Source organism: Notolepis coatsorum, assembly GCF_963971535.1.
Source record: "Notolepis coatsorum genome assembly, chromosome: 5".
Lineage (NCBI taxonomy): Eukaryota > Metazoa > Chordata > Actinopteri > Aulopiformes > Paralepididae > Notolepis > Notolepis coatsorum.
In genome coordinates, this window is record NC_140169.1 from 157,462,631 (window position 1) to 157,485,203 (window position 22,573).

At 45.5% G+C, this 22,573-nt stretch overlaps 1 protein-coding gene across 1 annotated transcript in view; it reads left to right on the forward strand.

Moving 5' to 3' along the window:
* Nucleotides 1-3,035, forward strand: part of cdca7a (cell division cycle associated 7a) — a 49,543-nt gene extending 46,508 nt beyond the window's left edge. Inside the window, exon 10 of the mRNA XM_084313761.1 lies at nucleotides 823-3,035. Within this exon, the coding sequence (XP_084169887.1) occupies nucleotides 823-856 (34 nt within the window). The 3' untranslated portion in view covers nucleotides 857-3,035. The remainder of the gene's footprint in view (nucleotides 1-822) is intronic.
* The last annotated feature ends 19,538 nt before the right edge of the window (nucleotides 3,036-22,573 follow it).

A 22,573-nucleotide genomic window follows, 5' to 3' on the forward strand; every position in this document is an offset into this window, starting at 1 on the left:
ATATTATATATATATATATTAACACATTATTCTAAATAATAATGATAATAAATCATTTGGAAGTTTGGACAAATTGTTTTTTTTACAACTGAGGTAGGTAGATTACATTTTTAGAGACTAAAGTACCGGAAAAAGGTACCGTTGGGTTACCGGTATCGATGTACAGGTATCGGTTCAAATGTGAATGGTACCCAACCCTTAGCCACCGCTTCAAACCTTTAGTTCCACTCGTAAGACGCTCGAGGTTACAGTCATTTACAGCCACGATGGGCTTACGGAGCGAGACGCCGCTTACTGTATCGGCGATTTCATACATATAAACACAATAAATAGGAATAAATTAAGGGGTCGGCTAAGACCGGTTACAAGTCGACACACAACACGGTGGTCTGAGGTCAGGGGTCGTCCCTCTGAGGCTGTGTAAACGGTACATTTATATAGCGGCTTTTATCAAAAGTGCTTTACAATTTTGTTCCTCACATTTCACCTGTTCACTCACACATTCACACACCGACTGCAAAGGCAACCCTGCGAGGTGCCGACCTGCTCATCGGGCGCAGTTAGGGGGTTAAGTGTCTTGCTCAAGGACACTTCGACACGCTGGGGTGGGAATCGAACCGGGGGACCATCGGATTACCTGACGACTGCTCTACCTCCTGAGTCACTGTCGCCATTAACTATTAAAGTCAAATGTGTAAACTATGAGCAAGTGTGGAATTTCTTTTTGAAATGTACAGGAAACCAGTTTACTATAATAATAATAATAATAATAATAAAAAAGATGATAAGCACGTTTTTAACGTTGGGCTTTCTCCTCTGCAGCTTGAAGAGAGAACTGGAGCAGGAGGCTGAGTGAAGAGGAGGAGGACGCACCAAAGATCCACAACAACGTTTTAATTCAATCACAAATGGCTTATTGTGGAATGTTAAAAGTATAATTTCTTCAGCTTCAGATGTATCATTTGATTTGTTATGCGTTTCTTAGGTCACTCTCTCTGAGCACAGCCGACCCGCTATAGGCTGAGGAGGGGGGCGTGGCCTTCTGTTGACTAGACACTATAGAGATGCTCGATAGGCCTACATGGCACCACTTGGGCTTGATGTGACTGATGATGGGCCAATCACACGAGCTAGATGTGACTTGAAGAGGAAGCTGATTGGCTATCTGAAATGGCATGGTTTTGTTGACAAGGCTTTAGTCGTTCATTTTCACAACCGGTTCTAACATTTTGGGTGAATCTTGTCAAAACGCACCTTCTGTTAAAAAAATTATTTTCATTGTACTGAGAGTTTAACCCTGTTGACATGGTCTTACCGTTTACCATGGAACCTCATACCTGCTCTCTTTGATTATACTAGGGAGGGCCAGAGGTAATGTGCTTTATAAATAAAGTGGATTGGATCATGTGTTCCCTGATCCAGTGCTCGAGTGATTGTATAGGTAAATCTATTTTTAGAACGCATCTAAAAGAGCGTTGCAGCGGCAATAACGACGTCTCGCACACGGGTGGCTCACTCCCGGTTTTTATTACGCCTCGCTCCGCGGACATATCGACGCGCGGCGACATACCCGATGCTTAATGCGTATCGTCGGTCAAATCGGTTGTTTAACCGTTTGTAATAATTACATTACCTCCTCTCTGTCTGCAGTTGGTCTCTAACGCTCACGGAACGGCATGTCTCTATCGATGAGTCTATGAACGCTACGCAAAGTGGGCGACATGTTGTTGGGCACAATTTTGGAAATGTTACAAACGGGAACCGCTGTTTAATCTTTTTTTAGATGACTCTTAAGCTAGCTGTGCAACAAACCTTTCGCGGTAACGTTGGCAAAGAGGAGAGATGGGACGTTAGCTCTCCATGCTACAACTCGCGCCTTGCGGGACGTTAGCTCTCCATGCTACAACTCGCGCCTTGTGGGATTTCAGTGGATATTTTGGTTTCAGTGACAAAAAATCCGGGCAATGGATTACTTTCACCCATCCCTAAGCTTAATAGCTTATACATGAAGCTCTTGCATCTCCAGCTCATAAGCTCCTTATTAATACTTCTAACGGGAGTAGACTAGCGGAGCACATTTATTTTTTATTTTCACTTTTTGTCTCCCGTTTTTCTGTATTTTCCTCCCATCCCAATTTAGTCGTTATGCCAATTCCCCCTCCCCTTCCTGGCCGTTGCTCGCATGTGCCCCCCACTGGTCGGTCTAGGGAGCCCTGAAGTCTTATCACATGCTTCCTCAGAGACATAGGAGACAGCCAGCAGCATCTTTTCACCTGCCAGCGCGGACTCTCATTGGCGAGGTGTAACGTGTGGGAGGTCACACTACCCTCACCATCTCCCTCGCTGTGCAGGCGCCCCGACCGACCTGTAGTTTACAACGACCAGAACCACCCCCCCACCGGCTTCCCACCTGCTGACTCTGCCAATTGAGCCAGTATGACGGCCGGCCCAAGCCGGAGGCAATGCTGACAGCCGGATTCGATACCAGTGTCTCACACGTTGGTGACGAGCGCTTAGTCCGCCGCGCCACCCAGCCGCCAGCGGAGCACATTTTAGAAACTTGAAATCCTAGTTTTCTCGCGTCGTGTTTCTCCTAAACGCCACGTACTGTGGCCACAGTTGCCATTTTTAGTGATCACCTGTCATTTCATTACAATGCCCACCAAGATGTCTGTGATGACGATGTAATAAGAGTACTTAAGGCAAGACGTTTATTTCCCTCTGTTGTGTAGTATGAGCTTTGGGACAAAGGTTGTTTGGCTTTTGTATATTAACCCCTTATACTGAGATGAAACTTTTATTTTTTTAATCAGTCAAGTGTAATTTACATTGTTTTAAATGTATCAAGTTCACAGTCTCAATGGATATTAATTGGCCATCAAGTGAAACCTACTGTATATTGTTGAAATGTTTGGTACTCTTTTCCGAGTTTGCTTACATTCCATATACTTGTGTTTTTTACAAGTTGTATTTTTTGTTTTGTTTTTTGTTTTACTTCCTACTGTAAAAGATCTGATTAAAAGAAATGTTTTAGAGATGTTTTGGTTGGATGTTTTATTTTATTTGGTAACCCTTCACGTATGCACTGTATTACGTCTAAGGATATTAATTAATTAATAATGCTGTATATTTTATTGGCCCATAATCTTCTGGCAATAGCCTGACAAAAATCGCAGCCAATATGAGGCAGTTAGGAGTCATGAAATGTCACAAGCCTGTTATAAGCATCTAAGATACGATATTACTTTTATTGATCCCCTTGGGGAAATTTGGGCGACATTAGATCTGACTTAAGGAAATATAATATTGGTTATATTATGTTATAATACATATAGGCAATAAAGAATTTGAATCTGAAATATATAATATACTATGAGTAAAAGTAAACCGTATACACAAGGTACCCTAACTGGCATACTGTGGTTAACCCCTTCACTACCACACTACCGAAGGTTAACCCTTTCACTACCACACTACAGACGGTTAACCCTCTCACTACCACACTACAGACGTTGAACAGTGTAGTGTGGTAGCGAAAGGTTAACCTGTAAAGGGTTAATGTGGACATCTACTAGCAAGCTAACATTGATAATGTTTTCAATTTAGTTAGAGGCTAGCTTGTGCTGTAAAAGTCATGCTAGAAAGCATTTCATTGGATGCTACATTAGTATACGCCTCCATGTGCAGGATGATTCAATAATTTTTTTTTATCCGTTTTCCAGGAAATTACAAACTAAAAATACTACAAAATGTTCATTGTTTGCATCACCTTAAAATAATGACATGTCATGTTCTCAAGTTTTGAGATAAACTGAACCAAATATCATATTTGTAATAATTTCACAACTGGGTAGCATGTTCTTTTCAAATTGGTTAGGCAAATTGGAGGTGGTCAGCATCATGAAGAGATGAGATTTAGGCAAAAACACAATTTCCTTAAGCCATTATTTTTAACCCTTTCACCGCCGCACTGCCAAAACGGTTAAGAAGGTGACGAAGTGTGATAAAACTACACAAACATCTATTTTTTTTATCCACTTCTGTTTTTCTCCCATCCCAATTTAGTCGTTATGCCAATTCCCCCCCCCTCCCCCTCCCCTTCCTGGCCGTTGCTCGCATGTGCCCCCCACTGGTCGGCCTAGGGAGCCCTGAAGTCTATCACGTGCTTCCTCCGATACATGCGGAGTCAGCCAGCCACTTCTTTTCCCCTGCCAGCACAGACTCTCACTGGGGAGGTGTAACGTGTGAGAGGCTCACACTACCCTCACCATCTCCCTCCCTCGCTGTGCAAGCGCCCCGACCGACCTGTAGGAGTCGCTGTTTACAACGACCAGATTACCACCCACCGGCTTCCCTCCCGCTGACTGCCAATTGAGCCAGTATGACGGACGGGCAAGCCGGAGGCAACGCTGACAACCGGATTCGATACCAGTGTCTCTCGCGTTGGTGACGAGCGCTTAGTCCGCTCATCTATTTTGACTTCCTGTTCAATGTCACACAGTCTCAATAATCCACCATTGTCCCACAATGCAACTGAGGTGTCTGTGCAGGTGGGAAGGGAACCAAGTGTGGGGGGGGGGGGGGGCACCAAGTGTGGGGGGGGGGCACCAAGTGTGTGGGGGGGCATTCCCCCCTCCCTCTCCCGAAGTGAGCGGGAACCGCGTCCGCGTGATATACTACAGTGCCTGGTTAATTATCCTTCATTAGATAACTGACACACTAATGGTGTGGAAACAATTAGCAGACTCTAATGGGAATCTCATACCTGTAAATCATTTATCTATTAAAGCACTTTCTCTCTCCCACTCTGCTCCTGTTTCTCCCTCCTTTTCTCTCTCTCGTTCTCTTAGCTGAGCTCGTGCCTCCGCTTTGGGAGGTATAGAGGTGGGAATGTTCTCCAGGTGTCAGTCAAGTCAAGTGGCACGCGGGCGCGGCGGAGTTATAGCCTATAGTCACGTGTTCTGTGTTTTAGGTCGCGTGGTAGTAAAGGGTTAACCTTCTGTAGTAACCGTGGTAGTGAAAGGGTTAACACTGTGACACTATACCTTTTTCAAAATGACGATCTTCCGCGCACGCAGAGTTTCTGTTCACTTTCGAGAAGCACTGTTCTTCTTTCCTGAGCGTTTTTCTACACGAGTATAGGTGCCAAGCTAAACTCGGATGAAGTAAATGATCAGAGTGTACCGTTTGAGAGTCGAGGTTGAATAGTGATCTGCATAGGCGTATAGTCGTGTCCCCCTCAATATTGAGAAGAGGTGAATGTGTCGGATGTGTCCCCCTCAAAAAAATATAGCTAACCCCCTCCCCAAAAGAGGTAAAAAGGGTTTCAAAACATTTATATTATCCTTCTTACCTGTCACTATAGAATACATATTTTAAAGCAATACTGCAATACTGCAATATTGCCCGAGAGCCTTACTGCATTATATTCCATTATATTTGTGTCAGCGGGTATAGTCGCGTACCTGAATGTTGTCTTTTCCTTTACATAAATAAAGATATTTCCACCATAAATGTATGCAGAAAAGGCACCAGAATGCAGAAAAATTAAGTATTTGACACTCAAGATTTCCCCCCTGCTTAGAGTGTCCCTCCCTATACGTTGACACCAAACCTACGCCCCTTGATGATCGGTGATCTGCATTTAATCATTAAGAGGAGGAATGTTACCCTGCCCTCTGGGGACCGAGACACTTCTTCCTCTTTTCGGTTCGCCTGGTGTAATTGTCTAATAATGCATCATGTATGACCTCAACACTGTGATGCACCATCATGTCTTTGTTTTCAGGACAAACTGGTCTATTAGAATATATATATATATATATATATATATATATATATATATATATATATATATATATATATATATATATATATATATATATATATATATATATATATATATATATGCTGCAGTGATGTCACATGAATGTATAAATAATTAGATGACAATAATAAAAATGTTCCTTTTTTAATTATTTTTAATTATTTGATCAATATTACTCTGAGGCGGTAGTATGTACTGTAAGGTGAGTACACGTAGCTCAATATTACTCTGAGGCGGTAGTATGTACTGTAAGGTGAGTACACGTAGCTCAATATTACTCTGAGGTGGTAGTATGTACTGTAAGGTGAGTACACGTAGCTCAATATTACTCTGAGGCGGTAGTATGGAATAGCGGCACGGTGGTGTAGTGGTTAACACTGTCGCCTCACAGCAAGAAGGTCCAGGGTTCGATTCCCGCTTGGGGACCAGGTTTCCATGATGCCAGTTACCCAGGTGGGGTATCTCCCAGGCCTTTCTGTGTGGAGTTCTCCCCGTGCTCGCAAGGGTTTCCCCCCCGATAAGATAAACCCAATGGAAAAACATGCACAACAATAGATCGCTAACGCTGTGGCGTCCTTGACAAAGACGGACAGGAGCACTTGGATTGGTCCCCTGGCGCGGCTCACGTTGACGCCTGTCTGCTCCCGGCTGCCCTTGGGGGGGAAGGACGACGGGATGGGTTAATCGCAGATACGAATTGCATGCATGCATCGCATGTGTGCCGATTGATGACCTCTGAGCAGGTCCTAAATTATTTATTTTAAATGACTATGGGATAAATGAGCACAAGTGAGCAATCTCATCGATCTAGCTTGAAAAGCCACCATGCTGAATCTAATCTAATCTAATCTAATCTAATCTAATCTAATCTAATCTAATCTAATCTAATCTAATCTAATCTAATCTAATCTAATCTAATCTAATCTCTTCCTGCCACAGAGTTTGCAGACAGATGGGCATTCTGGGTAATTATTTCATTAGTCGCAAGACATTCTGGGTAATTTTCACTTAGTCGCAAGGCATTCTGGGTCATTAAAAAATTAGTCGCAAGGCATTCTGGGACATTTTCACTTAGTCGTAAGGCATTCTGGGTAATAAAAAAATGTGTCGCAAGGCATTCTGGGTAATTTTCACTTAGTCGTAGATTTAAAAAGGAACCGTCCAGATGTTGAAGTTAAGCCTACTTCAGAATCACAATCACTTTAACCCTTTCAGGTGTATGTACGTATGTCTTTTTCTTTCTCTTTTTTGGGGGGGGGGGGTGTTCTCTCATAATTCTGCTTTGGAATTCAAGAACTCCGTAGCTTTCAATGGGACGGTGTTACGTCGACGTTAGAATGTTCAGTTCAGTAGTTTATAATAAAGGATAAACACTCAATGAAGAAACCCAATCCCCCCCAGCAAACATCTATGCTACTCAGTTTATTCTGAGGACTGAGAAGAGGGAAGAGAGGAGGGTGGTGACCCAGAACTAGAGCTGCCGCGGTTACCGCATTACCGCGGTATCGCTGTTACATCACGCCCACCGCAGAGTTTAGCTGAATACCGCATCACTGCTGTTTTTTATAATAATACTCTCAACCAAAGCAATGCAACGGAACAATTTTGATTGACAGTCGATTCTGCCAATCACGTCACACTGCTTGCACCCGCCTCTGCTGTTACCACCAATCGGCAAGCGCGTATTCGTTTTTTACTTCCTGGATGTCAGCCATTGATCAGATCTCACAACAAGGCTAATAACGTTAGCTCCCCGCCGGAGTGGACTACCAGCGCTCCACAGGACTAAATGTGGCATAATGATTTTACTGCAACGAATGTTATAATAAAAGCCCTTCGTTCTATACACTTGTCTGATTGAAAACTTTATTAACAGACAGCAGAATGGGCACAACTCAGCACGCTCTGAGCAAAGGGAGGAACTGAGATATGAATTGAGTAATGCTTGCCTTGCTATGGTCCGGTAAATACGCTGATGTTATTGATTGTGTAACTATATAACGTTAATGCCACAAAACGAATGCCTTTGTTAATCATAAGTAGTAACTTTATAATAATAAGAAGAATAAAGGGTCGGGGGGGGTAACCGCCGGGCACTACCACCCCTGCCCGGGACACCGAGTGAACGGCTCACGACCAGAGGGGAGACTTCGAATCCGTGTTTCACTTTCAATAACGAATGCATGCTTGCCGAATCCCAAACAATATTCATGCTGCAAAGTCATCCTCTAAAGATAGACATTTAGACTAGAGGCAGGCTATATGCTATACATTTTTTTTTTTTTTTGGTAACCGCAGCGGTAGGAAATATTTCGCAAATTTGTGCGGTAAGGAAAAAATCAATACCGCGGCAGCCCTACCCAGAACCCAGGAGGACCACCCTCTAGAGCCAGACCAGGCCTCACTCCGTCCAGAACCCAGGAAGACCACCCTCTAGAGCCAGACCAGGCTTCACTCCACCCAGAACCCAGGAGGACCACCCTCTAGAGCCAGACCAGGCCTCACTCCGTCCAGAACCCAGGAAGACCACCCTCTAGAGCCAGACTAGGCTTCACTCCGTCCAGAACCCAGGAGGACCACCCTCTAGAGCCAGACCAGGCCTTAGAGCCAGACCAGGCCTCACTCCGTCCAGAACCCAGGAAGACCACCCTCTAGAGCCAGACCAGGCTTCACTCCATCCAGAACCCAGGAGGACCACCCTCTAGAGCAAGACCAGGCTTCACTCCATCCAAAACCCAGGAAGACCACCCACTAGAGCCAGACCAGGCTTTACTCCACCCAGAACCCAGGAGGACCACCCTCTAGAGCCAGACCAGGCTTCACTCTGTCCAGAACCCAGGAGGACCACCCTCTAGAGCCAGACCAGGCTTCACTCCACCCAGAACCCAGAAGGACCACCCTCTAGAGCCAGACCAGGCTTCACTCCGTCCAGAACCCAGGAAGACCACCCTCTAGAGCCAGACCAGGCTTCACTCCATCCAGAACCCAGGAGGACCACCCTCTAGAGCCAGACCAGGCTTCACTCTGTCCAGAACCCAGGAGGACCACCCTCTAGAGCCAGACCAGGCTTCACTCCATCCAGAACCCAGGAAGACCACCCTCTAGAGCCAGACCAGGCTTCACTCCGTCCAGAACCCAGGAAGACCACCCTCTAGAGCCAGACCAGGCTTCACTCCATCCAGAACCCAGGAGGACCACCCTCTAGAGCCAGACCAGGCTTCACTCCACCCAGAACCCAGGAGGACCACCCTCTAGAGCCAGACCAGGCTTCACTCCGTCCAGAACCCAGGAAGACCACCCTCTAGAGCCAGACCAGGCTTCACTCCGTCCAGAACCCAGGAGGACCACCCTCTAGAGCCAGACCAGGCTTCACTCCACCCAGAACACAGGAGGACCACCCTCTAGAGCCAGACCAGGCTTCACTCCGTCCAGAACCCAGGAGGACCACCCTCTAGAGCCAGACCAGGCTTCACTCCGTCCAGAACCCAGGAAGACCACCCTCTAGAGCCAGACCAGGCCTCACTCCGTCCAGAACCCAGGAAGACCACCCTCTAGAGCCAGACCAGGCTTCACTCCATCCAGAACCCAGGAAGACCACCCTCTAGAGCCAGACCAGGCCTCACTCCGTCCAGAACCCAGGAGGACCACCCTCTAGAGCCAGACCAGGCTTCACTCCATCCAGAACCCAGGAGGACCACCCTCTAGAGCCAGACCAGGCTTCACTCCGTCCAGAACCCAGGAGGACCACCCTCTAGAGCCAGACCAGGCTTCAGTCCGTCCAGAACCCAGGAAGACCACCCTCTAGAGCCAGACCAGGCTTCACTCCACCCAACACCCAGGAAGACCCCCCTCTAGAGCCAGACCAGGCTTCACTCCATCCAGAACCCAGGAAGACCCCCCTCTAGAGCCAGACCAGGCTTCACTCCGTCCAGAACCCAGGAAGACCACCCTCTAGAGCCAGACCAGGCCTCATTCCGCCCAAAACCCAGGAAGACCACCCTCTAGAGCCAGACCAGGCTTCATTCCACCCAGAACCCAGGAAGACCACCCTCTAGAGCCAGACCAAGCTTCACTCCACCCAGAACCCAGGAAGACCACCCTCTAGAGCCAGACCAGGCTTCACTCCGTCCAGAACCCAGGAGGACCACCCTCTAGAGCCAGACCAGGCCTCACTCCACCCAGAACCCAGGAAGACCACCCTCTAGAGCCAGACCAGGCCTCACTCCGTCCAGAACCCAGGAGGACCACCCTCTAGAGCCAGACCAGGCCTCACTCCATCCAGAACCCAGGAGGACCACCCTCTAGAGCCAGAGCAGGCTTCACTCCACCCAGAACCCGGTAGTATGTACTGTAAGGTGAGTAGTAGCTCAATATTACTCTGAGGCGGTAGTATGTACTGTAAGGTGAGTACACATAGCTCAATATTACTCTGAGGCGGTAGTATGGAATAACCTAAATGACTATGGGATAAATGAGCACAAGTGAACAATCTCATCGATCTAGCTTGAAAAGCCACCATGCTGAATCTAATCTAATCTAATCTAATCTAATCTAATCTAATCTCTTCCTGCCACAGAGTTTGCAGACAGATCGGCATTCTGGGAAATTATTTTATTAGTCGCAAGGCATTCTGGGTAATTTTCACTTAGTCGCAAGGCATTCTGGGTCATTTTAAAATTAGTCGCAAGGCATTCTGGGACATTTTCACTTAGTCGCAAGGCATTCTGGGTAATAAGAAAATGTGTCGCAAGGCATTCTGGGTAATTTTCACTTAGTCGTAGATTTAAAAAGGAACCGTCCAGATGTTGAAGTTAAGCCTACTTCAGAATCACAATCACTTTAACCCTTTCAGGTGTATGTACGTATGTCTTTTTCTTTCTCTTTTTTTGGGGGGGGGGGGGGGGGTGTTCTCTTGTAATTCTGCTTTGGAATTCAAGAACTCCGTAGCTTTCAATGGGACGGTGTTACGTCGACGTTAGAATGTTCAGTTCAGTAGTTTATAATAAAGGATAAACACTCAATGAAGAAACCCAATCCCCCCCAGCAAACATCTACGCTACTCAGTTTATTCTGAGGACTGAGAAGAGGGAAGAGAGGAGGGTGGTGACCCAGGGGAAAGAAAGAAAGAAAAAAACGTCTCGAAAACCATTATTAGCATAATAAAGATACACTCGCAAAATACCCCGGTCCCTGCATTAAACACCAATGATCCTCCACTTTGTGGAGTGATGAATATTTAGGGAAATAATTGTTTACGACGCTCGAGCATTGAGCTGATCTGGTAATCAGGCTATGAAATACAATATTTATTCATTAGAGCAGATTTAATGAGGCCTCACGGCGCTAATTATGAAAACCAGTGTAGCAGTAAATGAGGAGCGAGCGGCGGTGGGGCTGCGGTGGGCTGCGGTGGGCTACCTGTAAGGAGGGTCTGGGTGTTGAAGAGCCCTGAGTACTGCATGCCAGACTGAGCAGCAACACAGAGGCCCACCGTCTGCCCGTCCAGCCCACAGCGATACTTCAACCGGACCTGGAGACAGCCTATAGATGGGCCGCTGTCCCGTACCCCCACACGGGCCCTGCCTGCCCTACACACCCCCCCAGTGTTAGGAAGCAGCGCAGATGTGTGTGTGTGGTGTTCCGCGATGAGAGTGGGGTTTTTGAAGTTGGTATAAAAAACAATGGTAAATGGCTGCATTTATATAGCAGCTTCTTTTATCCAAATCGCTTTACAGTTTTTGTTCCTCACATTTCACCCGTTTACTCACACTTTCACACACCGACGGTGTGGAGGCGACCATGCGAGGTGCCAACCTGCTCATCGGGAACGGTTAGGGGTTAAGTGTCTTGCTCAAGGACACTTCCGGCACGCTGCCCGGGGAGGGGCGGGAATCGAACCGGGAACCTCAGATGTTTATTACCTCAGAATCATCTGCAATTTGTTTTGCGTTGTTTACTAGCTAACGTTTGATACATCGCTTGGTTCCTCAGATAGCTGCTATATTTAGAATTTTAATACAATTCAATTCTTCAATAGAACTGACTAGAAGTCTGGCACCAAGCAGAGCATAGAACGCTGGTATTCTAAATGTTACTTGTCCTTTCGGACAAGTTATGTTTTTGTAGATTTTTATTGGGTTTTTACTACCGGGCAGTCCGGTAGAGCGAGAGAGAGAGAGAGAGAGAGAGAGAGAGAGAGAGAGAGAGAGAGAGAGAGAGAGAGGAGGAATGGGAGACAAAGCAGGGGAAGACATTCGGTATTCTGACAGGATGACCCTTCCTTCGACGTTCTTTTATAGTTTCCTTGGTTGTCTGTGTTGTCCCGAGTCACATTTGTGTAAAATAATCTTTGCCCCACTGTAAGTCACAATGCCTATGGCGAGACAGACTGGGCTTTTTGACTATTTTATTTTATACTACTACTACTACTACTACTTATTGTTGCCATTCTTGTATTCATCTTAATTGTGCACCGTTGAGTCTGAGCTCAAATCACAAAAATGCCATTACCTGCAATGCCCCCTGTATTATTGTGTATTTGACAAATAAAAAAACTTGGAACTTGAACTGTAAGCAGCAGCGCTACGATCACAGTCACTACAAAGCTGCCATTATCAATCAGGTGTTTAGAGATTATGCGGTACGATTGACTCATTTCAATTCCGTGGCCTTTGATTGACCGGTGTGTTCATTATGTACGCAGGGTAGCGAGAAAGCTGTTGAGCTCGCCACTAACGCAGGAGATGCTGGTATCGAGCCCAGCTCTCTGCGTTGCTACCGGCTTGGCTGGTCGTTCATACTAATACAATTGGCAGTGTTAGAGGGTGGGAAAGCTGGCGGGTGGGGATTGGACGTTGTGGACAGCGACTCCTACAGGTCGGTTGGTGCGCCTGTACAGCAGAATCAGGAAGTAACAGGGGCAGCGTGAGCCTCCCACGCAGACCCTCGCACTGAGAGATTGCGCTGTTCAGGTGAAAAGATGCGACAGCTGCCTCCTTGCAGTAGCGGCCGCTGACGCTGGTGCCTTGTAGGTCGCAGTTCTCGTTAATAGGTCGAGTTGAAAATGTAATGATCTGAGATGCTCTGGAGCAATCTCTCTCTGTCTCTCGGATCAATCAAATCAAATAATTAACACATGTATGTTGTCATTTTAAACAACTCACCATTCATTCATTATGCATCAGCAGCAACACAAACACGCACAGCTCTCTCTCTCTCTCTCGCTCTCTCTCTCTCTCTCGCTCTCTCTCTCGCTCTCTCTCTCTCGCTCTCTCACTCTCTCTCAGATGATGTCAGAACCATTCAATAATAAACACATTTGTAAAGCTCGTTATTTTAAACAAGTTACCATTCATTGTCTGAGTGGTTATGTCCCACATGCAGCGAAATTAGAGAGAGAGAGAGAGAGTGAGAGAGAGAGAGAGAGAGAGAGAGAGAGAGAGAGAGAGAGAGAGCGAGAGAGCGAGAGAGCGAGAGCATTTTACTAGTAAAGTTACATTTTCAACAAGATTGCTGCTATTTAAACACTTCATGGAAACGGGGTAACGTTAACCTTATGTCGACTGTAGTATTGTATGACCTCGACATAACGTTTAAACGTTAACGTTACTCAGGAATTATAAAAGTGGCCGGCTAACGGAGCTAACAGCTAGCAGTACTGTAACGTTACAACGTTATGCGGCATCAGTAGACAACGTATCATGTATTAAACTAGAGTTAAGATCGCTAATCTACCTTGTTGTTGGCTTGTTGTTGTTGATAAAGTATATCCACTCCATGGCATTATCCATCCAGCCTGTGTTGATGTCCATCCATTGTCCATACATGTCCCTCCATGACTGCATCCATATTATAGCTTGCAAGCTGTGTGAGTGAAGAGCTGTGCCTTTGACCATGTCCGCCTCGAACAGCCTGCAAACTACCTGGCGTTCTATCGCCATGCTCTAAGACAAACTCTAACCTTAACCAACTTTGAAAGAGTGCCTAAGCTTAGCCTCAGTGTAGTTACTTGCTGTTGTTGTTGACGAGTCAACTGAACTGCTCTCTGTAAACCAACCCGAGAAATGCGGCTATGGAAAAAAACTGGCATCGTGTCGGCCAATCAGAGAGCGTCTCCGCGAAATGCGGCTATGGAAATTCTTCACGGAAGTTCACTTTTGCTGCCTAGACCGCTTCAAATAGCGCTCGGATTCCAACATAATAGTCATATTTCAACGCACAACGCCGTATGCACTGATTGGCTGTGACGGAGACAGCGATCAAACTGTGACGCGCAGTCAGAGCGCTATCGCTTATTGCCCGGGCGAGAAATACGAAAAAATAAAAAAAAACGTCACTTCCTGCCCATGAAAACGCTGTTTTTTTAATTTAGATAATAACGTTATATTGTGCATTGGAAATACAAACATACTTAAAACGAGTAAATATTATTCATTTTAAACATGTTTATATTATTTATAGGGCTATAAAACAAAAAACAAAAAAGTTTTTTTTTTTTATTCTTCTCTCATTTAACAGGTAGGTCGGCGCCCATAGCGCCACCAGTGGCGAGCCGCCACTGCCTCCTTGTGTACCGGAGGGGACACGTGATGCAAGGCCTGGTCCTCACTGCAGCCGACCAGTGGGATGCATAGTCTAGCAACGTTCGAGACAGGGGAGGGGAGAATTGAAGGGAGAATTGGCGAGGCGAAATTGGGATGGGAGAAAAATAGAAAAAATAAGGAGAAAAAGTTGATAAAAAATAAATAAAAAGAGAGAAGAGAGAGGGAGGGAGAGAGAGAGGGAGAGACAGACAGATAGAGAGAGGGAGAGAGAGGCTCTCATACGGTGCGACTCATCTCGGGGAGCATTTACACACACTCACGACTGCGTGTGTATGGGGGGAAACACGCATGCTCTCGGAAAGCGATCTCTCCTCTCTCTCTCTCCCTCTCTATCTCTCTCTCCCTCTCTCTCTCGCTCTCTCTCCCTCTCTCTCTCTCTCTCTCTCTCTATCTCTCTCTCTCTCTCTTATTATAACGTGGGACGAATCGGCCTCCGCGATAAACACTGCTCTCTCTCTTTCAAGCTCGCCAATTAATAACCGGCTTCACGTTAGTGTGAGAGAGTAGGCTAGGCTAGTAGGACGTATGATCATTAAAATGATCTTTGGGCGTTGTTTTGTTTTTATATATGTGGAAAAAAAGGCATGTGTGAAAAGTATTATGACAAAAATAGAACATCTATGATACAAATGTATTCTTTGAATGATCTTGTAGTATTATTTGATAAACCATAAATCCTAAATGTACTGGAACATTTTCCTAATAGAAAAGGTTCTAAGTAAGCATAAGTCATTTAATTAGAAAATACTACTGGATTTGTGTGCAAAATGAATGCTTTATACTTTTAGTCTTAAACAATAAGTGGTTAATAGGTTGGCAATCAAATATAGTTTAAACCTGATTAAACTAGAGTGATTTAGCTCAGAGATTGTGTGTGTCTACAGAGACTTGGGCTCACAACAGGAGGTAGATTTGCATACAACTGTTGGCAGCTGCAGACAATAGATCAAGAGTCACATATCCTGTGTTATCTGTTAAACTGGTCTGATTACGACATGTGGAGACAGCTGCCGTAGGAGGGACTATGATTCAGTATCTCAGTAACATCAAGTACACTTTCAAATGTCTGTTTCTATACCTAAATTAGCTTAAAATGAACTGCAAATGATCCTGTTATATTGTGGTAACAATTCTGAATCTAATGATATAAAATATGCCATGTTTATGAATAAGAATCACAGAGTTTGACATTAAACCACTTCTGGACTTCATTGGAAAAATACTTAACGTGCTGAATAATAACTGTATAAAATAGATATTGATTTAAGTTAAAAGAATATGATTAGGAAACTATAGAAGTGGGCTCAATGATAAAACTACTGTGATTCTCATTTAGCATCAAGAGAAACTATTCAAAAATGATATCTCTGTGTTCATGAAATCAATCTCAATTCGAATATATATATCTTGGGTTTAATAACCAAAGTATTATGTTAGTTAGACGGTATCTATTCTTTGATTGGAAAACAAAGGAGACAGCTGGTGGGCCCCAGGGGACGGCCCCTCTTTTTCAAATACTCTGTGAAGGCTCGCGATTGGGTGGAAATCCTATGCGTGAGGTCACTTGGTGACGTCACGCCCAGGGTTTCTGGCTCAGGGATAAAATGGGGTGTGGTGACTGTGGGGACAGACTGAAAACGGAACAACACAGGACCACACCCACCTTTTCACATGGAGGACGGCGCGAGCAGAGGAGAACAGAGGAGAACAAGCTTTTGGAAGGAGAAAAGAATCCTCTTTGTTATCAACAGAGAACAAAGACAACTCAACAATTACCATTCTTTAATCTACTTTTTTAGTCTGGTCTGGATCACAGACGGCATAGTGTCTAGTGATCCGACTATAGCATTCATTATTTTAATTGAACCAGAACCATTGTGATTACACTTTTAACTTTGAATTAAACAGATGCTGGTACAACTTCTCCTTCATTTCTCCTGCTTAGCTGCCGTCGAACAAGACCAGAGTTATGGTCTTTTGAAAGTACCAGGGTTTTTAGGACGGGCAATTCACAACGCAGAGTATTGGTTCTGATGTCATCAGAACAGAACATAGACCCTAGGTGACTTCAAAGTGGTGCCGTCCACCCTTGTCCTGATGCGCCAGGAATTATTATTTTTCTTCTGACTCTCGGCTACTCGGTGCCTGGGAAACTCATCGCGACAGTCTCCTGCGGATCTTCAAAGAAAACAGGTGAGTGAAAACGGGGCCGTGATGAATTAAAATACGAGGCGTTCAGGTCGAACGGGGGTTGCAATAGAGATGTATGACTCAGTGGTCTTGCTGAGGACGCCCGCCGGGGCTCCGTGGCAGTCGCGGGGTTCTTGGTGGGCGCAATGATTATAATGGGGATTCGTAACGTTCGTTTATCATATTGGGAGCATCGATTTGAAGCGGGAGGTTCAAGGCATTCCGCTTCAATAGACGGGGACGTGCCGCACTAGACAAATAGCGTTTGATCACTGCTAAATTGTCTATGTGATGGGGTAGGTACGTTAGTGTGCAGCTCTGGATATGACTGGCCCCGGCTAGCTCAGTCAATCGCGGGTCGTCTTCCAGGGGGTGTAGTGATGAGTTGTGTTTTTTGTGTTCTGTATACGGTGAGTGGGCCTTGATATGTGCGATTGCAGGGCTAACGCCGTGCCTCTGTTTACTGGCGCCTCTCAAGCGACAGAAAACAGGGGTACAGGACGTCGGCAAGAACGTTAATGGGGTTTCCAGGTTTCAGTTCAACACCGTTGCAGGCCGCGGGGAAGGGTGGTTATGTTAAGAGGGTGCTCATGTGGTATAAGCTCGTTGCGAGTCGCGGGGTTCCCAGATGGTGGGGATAGGCGGACGGCGGCTGAGTTTTGGGTGAGCATGCAATTAGCTTAGAGGTTCGTTCGGTCTAGCCGATTATACCTGGTGTTTCTACGGGCGGGGATTTTTTACCAAAACGTAGCGGCTATCCTACCATAATCTGGCCATGTTAGTGCTGGTTAGGGGGATCGAATTGCCTGGCTGGCCCTGAGAAAGCGAGTTCAAAACAGGTTAAATATTCGGTACATATCCTGAGAGGGCATGCTCGCCTGGACGCCCAATTCCACTGTCTCGGACCGCGACGGCGATACAAAAAAAAAAAGAAAACGCTTAGTAACAATATTCGTTTCAATATGCTCTTTGCAAGGTAAACGTCCTTTGCGATTATAGTATAATAATGCGCTTGAGCAAATAAAAAATGGTCGCGCGGAAACTATTGAAAAATGTAAACATAGAATGTGAATCTTTAAAGATGGCCGCGCGGGCGTTCTGATAACAATAGCATGAGATCAAAATCTGTATGGTTGTTTGTATTATATCTAAGGTAATGTGTTGCACTAATATGTATGTTTGGAGGCTGCTAGAGGTTAGGAATGACTGACAAAACGTGAGAGCTTGTTGTTGTATTATTATGAAATTTTAATGACCAACAGCCGTGGGGAAATGTGATAGTTGAACACCGTTTTTTTCGGGGGTCGTTGGAACGCAGCGGCATTAGCTGCTACATTATCCACGGGGGCGACCGGGGTTAACGGTGGTCTGGGCGTCGTGGTTTCGAGTATATGAAGTCGATCGGAAATATCATGGGGCTACGGGGATGTGTATGGCACTTTAAAAATTTTCAAATTCGGCACGTTTAAGGTAACAATTTAATGTAATAAGGAATCAACTGGGGCGGAGGTTTGACCCGGAAGTCGTCCTGGGCACTGCGAGGCTATGCTACTGAGCTAAAGAGCTAACGAGGCTAATATGCTAAGCTACCTGTGCTAACGGCGTAGCATGACGGGACTCTCGGGATATCTCGCGGGATGCTAGGGATGGGACTTCACTTGTAAACAAATTTATTTTTCAAGGTGGTGTTTGTTTAGGAATGCAGTAGGGGGCAGCAGAGGCCAGGTTAAGTTTCCATTCAAAGCTGCTTTTGTTACATGTGGTTCTACACACTCAAAGCTGCTTTTTTTCATGTGGTTCTACACACAGGAGGTTTTTCTTTTAGAGATTAGTTTGATAGTAGAGTTTAAATATTTTATTGTTATGCTGTGGTAGTTTGGTGAAATAGTTTAATCTAGTAGTGGAATGTGGGGCCCAGGTTTCCCCCCCTCCCCCTCCTCCCCCTCCCTCTCTCTCTCGATGGGGCAGTTCGATGCTGAGGACCGCAGAGTTGTGGCTGCGGTGGTAAACCGCGGCGTCATAGCTTGCGGTGGCGATAGGCTGCCTAGCTGCGCGCATTAATGCTGATGCGTCGTGTGTAGGTTACAGTGTAATGTTGGGGACACTGTAATTATGGTTAGGGCATTTGGTGGCCGTAAGGGGGACACGCGCGTGCGCATTAGGCTGTTGGTGTAATGGGTGTGAGAGCTGGGGTCGGTGGGGATGGTGTGGGGTTTAAAGTCCACTAGGGGGCGGAAAAGTCATGTTTTAGGCTCTAGTCATAGGAAGGTCTAGTCGCTAATACTGCATAAATTGGGTTGTAGTTTCGGCCAATAGGGTGATACATGGACATGATAGTTCTTTAAGTCCTCTTACCCCCCTCTCTCTCTCTCTCGCCCCGGAATAGAAGGAGTGGAGTATCTACCGATACTCTGAACTTCCTTAACTGTCTCAGGTGATGGAGGCGCTGTTTCGCCTTTTTCACCACAGAATCTATGTGTGTTGACCATGTCAGGTCCTCTGTGATGTGGACTCTCAGGTACTTGAAACTGCTCACCCTGTCCACGATAGCCCCATTTATCCGCAGTGGCGTGTGTCACCTGCTGTATTCTCCTAAAATCCACGATCAGCTCCTTGGTTTTACCAATGTTCAGGAGTAGGCTGTTATCCCGGCACCAGCGTGCCGGTTCATCAACCTCCTCCCGATAGGCCTTCTGGTCATTATTAGAGATCAGCCCCACCACCACCGTGTCGTCCGCAAACTTCACTATGGAGTTGGAGCTGAACCTGGCCACACAGTCATGTGTGTACAGTGAATACAGCAGGGGGCTCAGAACGCAGTAGATTTAAATAAAGGTGTTCTATTTCTATTTCAACCTGATTCAATTGGATCTTTGTTTCCATATGAAGTATCATAAAATGTATCATATGAAATGTATAATTTATTAAATGTATCATAAATATATTAATATTATAGACCAGAACATTATCTCAAGTGACTTTACTTTGCAGTAACATTGAATTTGTCAACATGCTTCTCCCCACTGATTATGGGCTTTGGACTGAAGACTTCATTATGTCAATGTTTAAATGTCTTTCATTTAGGACACCTCATACTTTTACTGATGTAACTCCCTGACCATGCATGCTATATTTACACATGTGGTATTGCTGGATTCAGCACAACCACACCTTTCCGGAAATCCCCTCATATGTGTTTCTATGACAATCCATGGCAGAGCCACTACAAAGTAAATGAGAACATTCTGCATAGATATAAATTGTTTACATTTCCGCTTATTTTAAGTATGTGTACATAGGTATATATTTCCTACAGGCATAAAGATATTCACATCCAGGTTGTTCTATTATGTTAAGCAACTGTCTGACTGCTAGCATGTCAAGTTTGAAAGCTCTTGGAGCTTGTATTATTAATCTACATGAGTTTATATGTCTCAACTCCCATACGGCCAGGCTATATTTTGGTTATTTTTTCCTTTGTGGGTGTATAACAATATCTATCAATTTAACAAGTTTTGCAGTAAAATATTTTTATACAAGAATCCATTTCATATATGGGAGACCTTAGAGATGAGGAAAAACAATGTTGTGTTTTGTCCTACCTCCGGTAGGGGTATCTCAACATTTTGGGGGCATTGTCACTAGGCTATTAGGGGTTCTCTTAGGTAAAGCGGCCGAAATACCACTCTGAACTTGCTCGTGGGGACTCCGTTTCTTCTGCACCTCACGCCTGCACAGGACCGGAGGGCGACCCAGGTGTTGGTTTAGGGGATGGGGCAGGCATTAGTAGGTTGGGAGTATTGCGTTTGAAGCGTAGGGCGTTGTGATAGGAGGAGTGGAGGTGTAGTTTAAGTACAGTTGGGGTGGCACAGGTGGGCATTAGGGGAATGCGATGTGGTTGTGGTGCGCTCACTTTTGTCCCCCTTTTCTCCTTCTCACGCTCCCTCGTTATTGAGTTGGTTAGGTGGGCCTGGTGACTCATGCGGGTTAGGTGTGCAGCTGGGTTAGACTGGGTTAAGTGTGCGAGTTTACAATGGTACAAGCTCTCTACGCTCTCTCTTTCTCTCCTGTTTGAACTTGTTTAATTGTTTATGGTTATTTTTCTGTAGGTTTCTGGAGCAGATTGCTGGTATTTTCTGTAGGTTTCTAGTGCGGGTTGTTGTTATTTTCTGCAAGGTTTCTAGTGCTGGTGGTGGTAATGGCCAGCGTCAGGGCAATGATGTCGTGGCAGCGGCGGTGGGGCCATGCTTTATGGCTTTCTCAGGGTCTCCGGCCATCTTCCGGTCCCTTGATTTAACGGAGAAGTGAGGCGATAAGGGCCGTATGATGTGATCCCTGGGTGGCGGCCGGTCGTGTTGGACCAGTGGCGCTACGCTTTGGTTGGCATGATGCTCGTGCTTCTTCCTTTGCGTTTGGACGAACTCTGGCTGGTGTGATAGAGGCTCTGTGTCAGTGTCTTGTGTGTTGCGTTCATGATGGTGGGCCGTAAGTCGGAGCGTGCTTTGAGGTTAGGTTTGGGACTCTCTACGCAGATGGACCTGCGTATGAGGGGTCGCTCTGCTCGGCTGCACCTGTGATGGCGAGGTTGGTAGAAGAACAAGGCGTATGATGGAGGGGACGTGCCAGGGTTTGTTATGCATTGGGGGTTCAGTGGTAGGATTCCTGCCGGCCACGGTTGTGTTTAGATTTCGGCGAAGAGGGTGTGATTTTTCTTTTCATTTCAATGGGGGTGCCAGCTCCGGGCGTCGTGGCGTGCGGTGGTAGACAGCTGTGTCGTAGCTCGCTGTCTACCTGCGCGCATTGACGTGGAGGCGTCGTGTGTGCGCTGCGTCGTTGTAGCTCGCTGCCACACTATGCGCGTTGAGTCGCATTATGTGTGGGTATTTATGTGAAGGTGTTTGCTGTTGTTAATTTGAATCTGAGGATGGATTTTGAGTATCGTTGTGCGGGGAGCCCGGGGTTTCACTTTCAGGTCGCTACTGAAAGGGGGGCCTAGGGCTGCGAATGGCGACCGTGAGATATCATTGGTCTGCAGGGATTTCAAGATGGGGGTGGTGTCTGCACCTGTAGTTTAATGAACAGGTTGGGGGACACTGTGCCAAGCCACAGGGATTCTGTGATATGAATCACGGAAAATTGATTTAATTCCTCGTGAGTTGTAAGCGTGGTGTTTAGCACCTGAGGTTAAGGTGTTAAAACGGGGGGAATGTGTATTAATTATGAGTAAATTGTGTGAATATTGTGATGTAAAGATAAATGATGATAGAAATACATTCTAGACTTCCTCAGATAAAGATAAATACAGCTACACATAGTGTGAAAAGCGATATATGAGAAATATACATTTTTAGACTTTCTCAGATAGAAATAAATAAAGCTACACATAGAAGGAAATGTTAGGATTACATAGACACATAGTCATTTGCAGAGCAATAAGAGTTTAAATATTTTATGAGAAAGGAATTACAAATTCATTAAGTGGAAGAAGTGATTTTATTCACCTAAATTACCAAATCCAGCACAAGTGTTTAGAAATGATAGGCTGTGAATAACAAATTTCTGATTGATCAACAGACGGAAGAGGCCGATGCGAAATAGTGTTCCCCAGAGTCATGTGATGCGGATACATGACAAAAGGATTGGAAGATCCAGTTTTCCGATGAAGACAACAGAACAGAAAACAACTAAGGCCGTGTCGTTAAAATTCGAAAGAAAATTGCTCTAACGCTCTCTAAAGTGATATTAGTATAGAAGATGCCCGACATTCCATGCTTAAAGATAATGATGGATTGTGAAAGGGAAATGCCACTGATAATTAAGTGTATGTTTTTTTTTCTTTCTTTCTTCATAGCTGCTCGAGGGCGGACAGAGGCAGTGCTGACGATTCCAAAATCCAACGAGGGAACAATTGACGGTTAAAAGTCTGGGTGTAGTATCACTAAGCGTTTTGTCA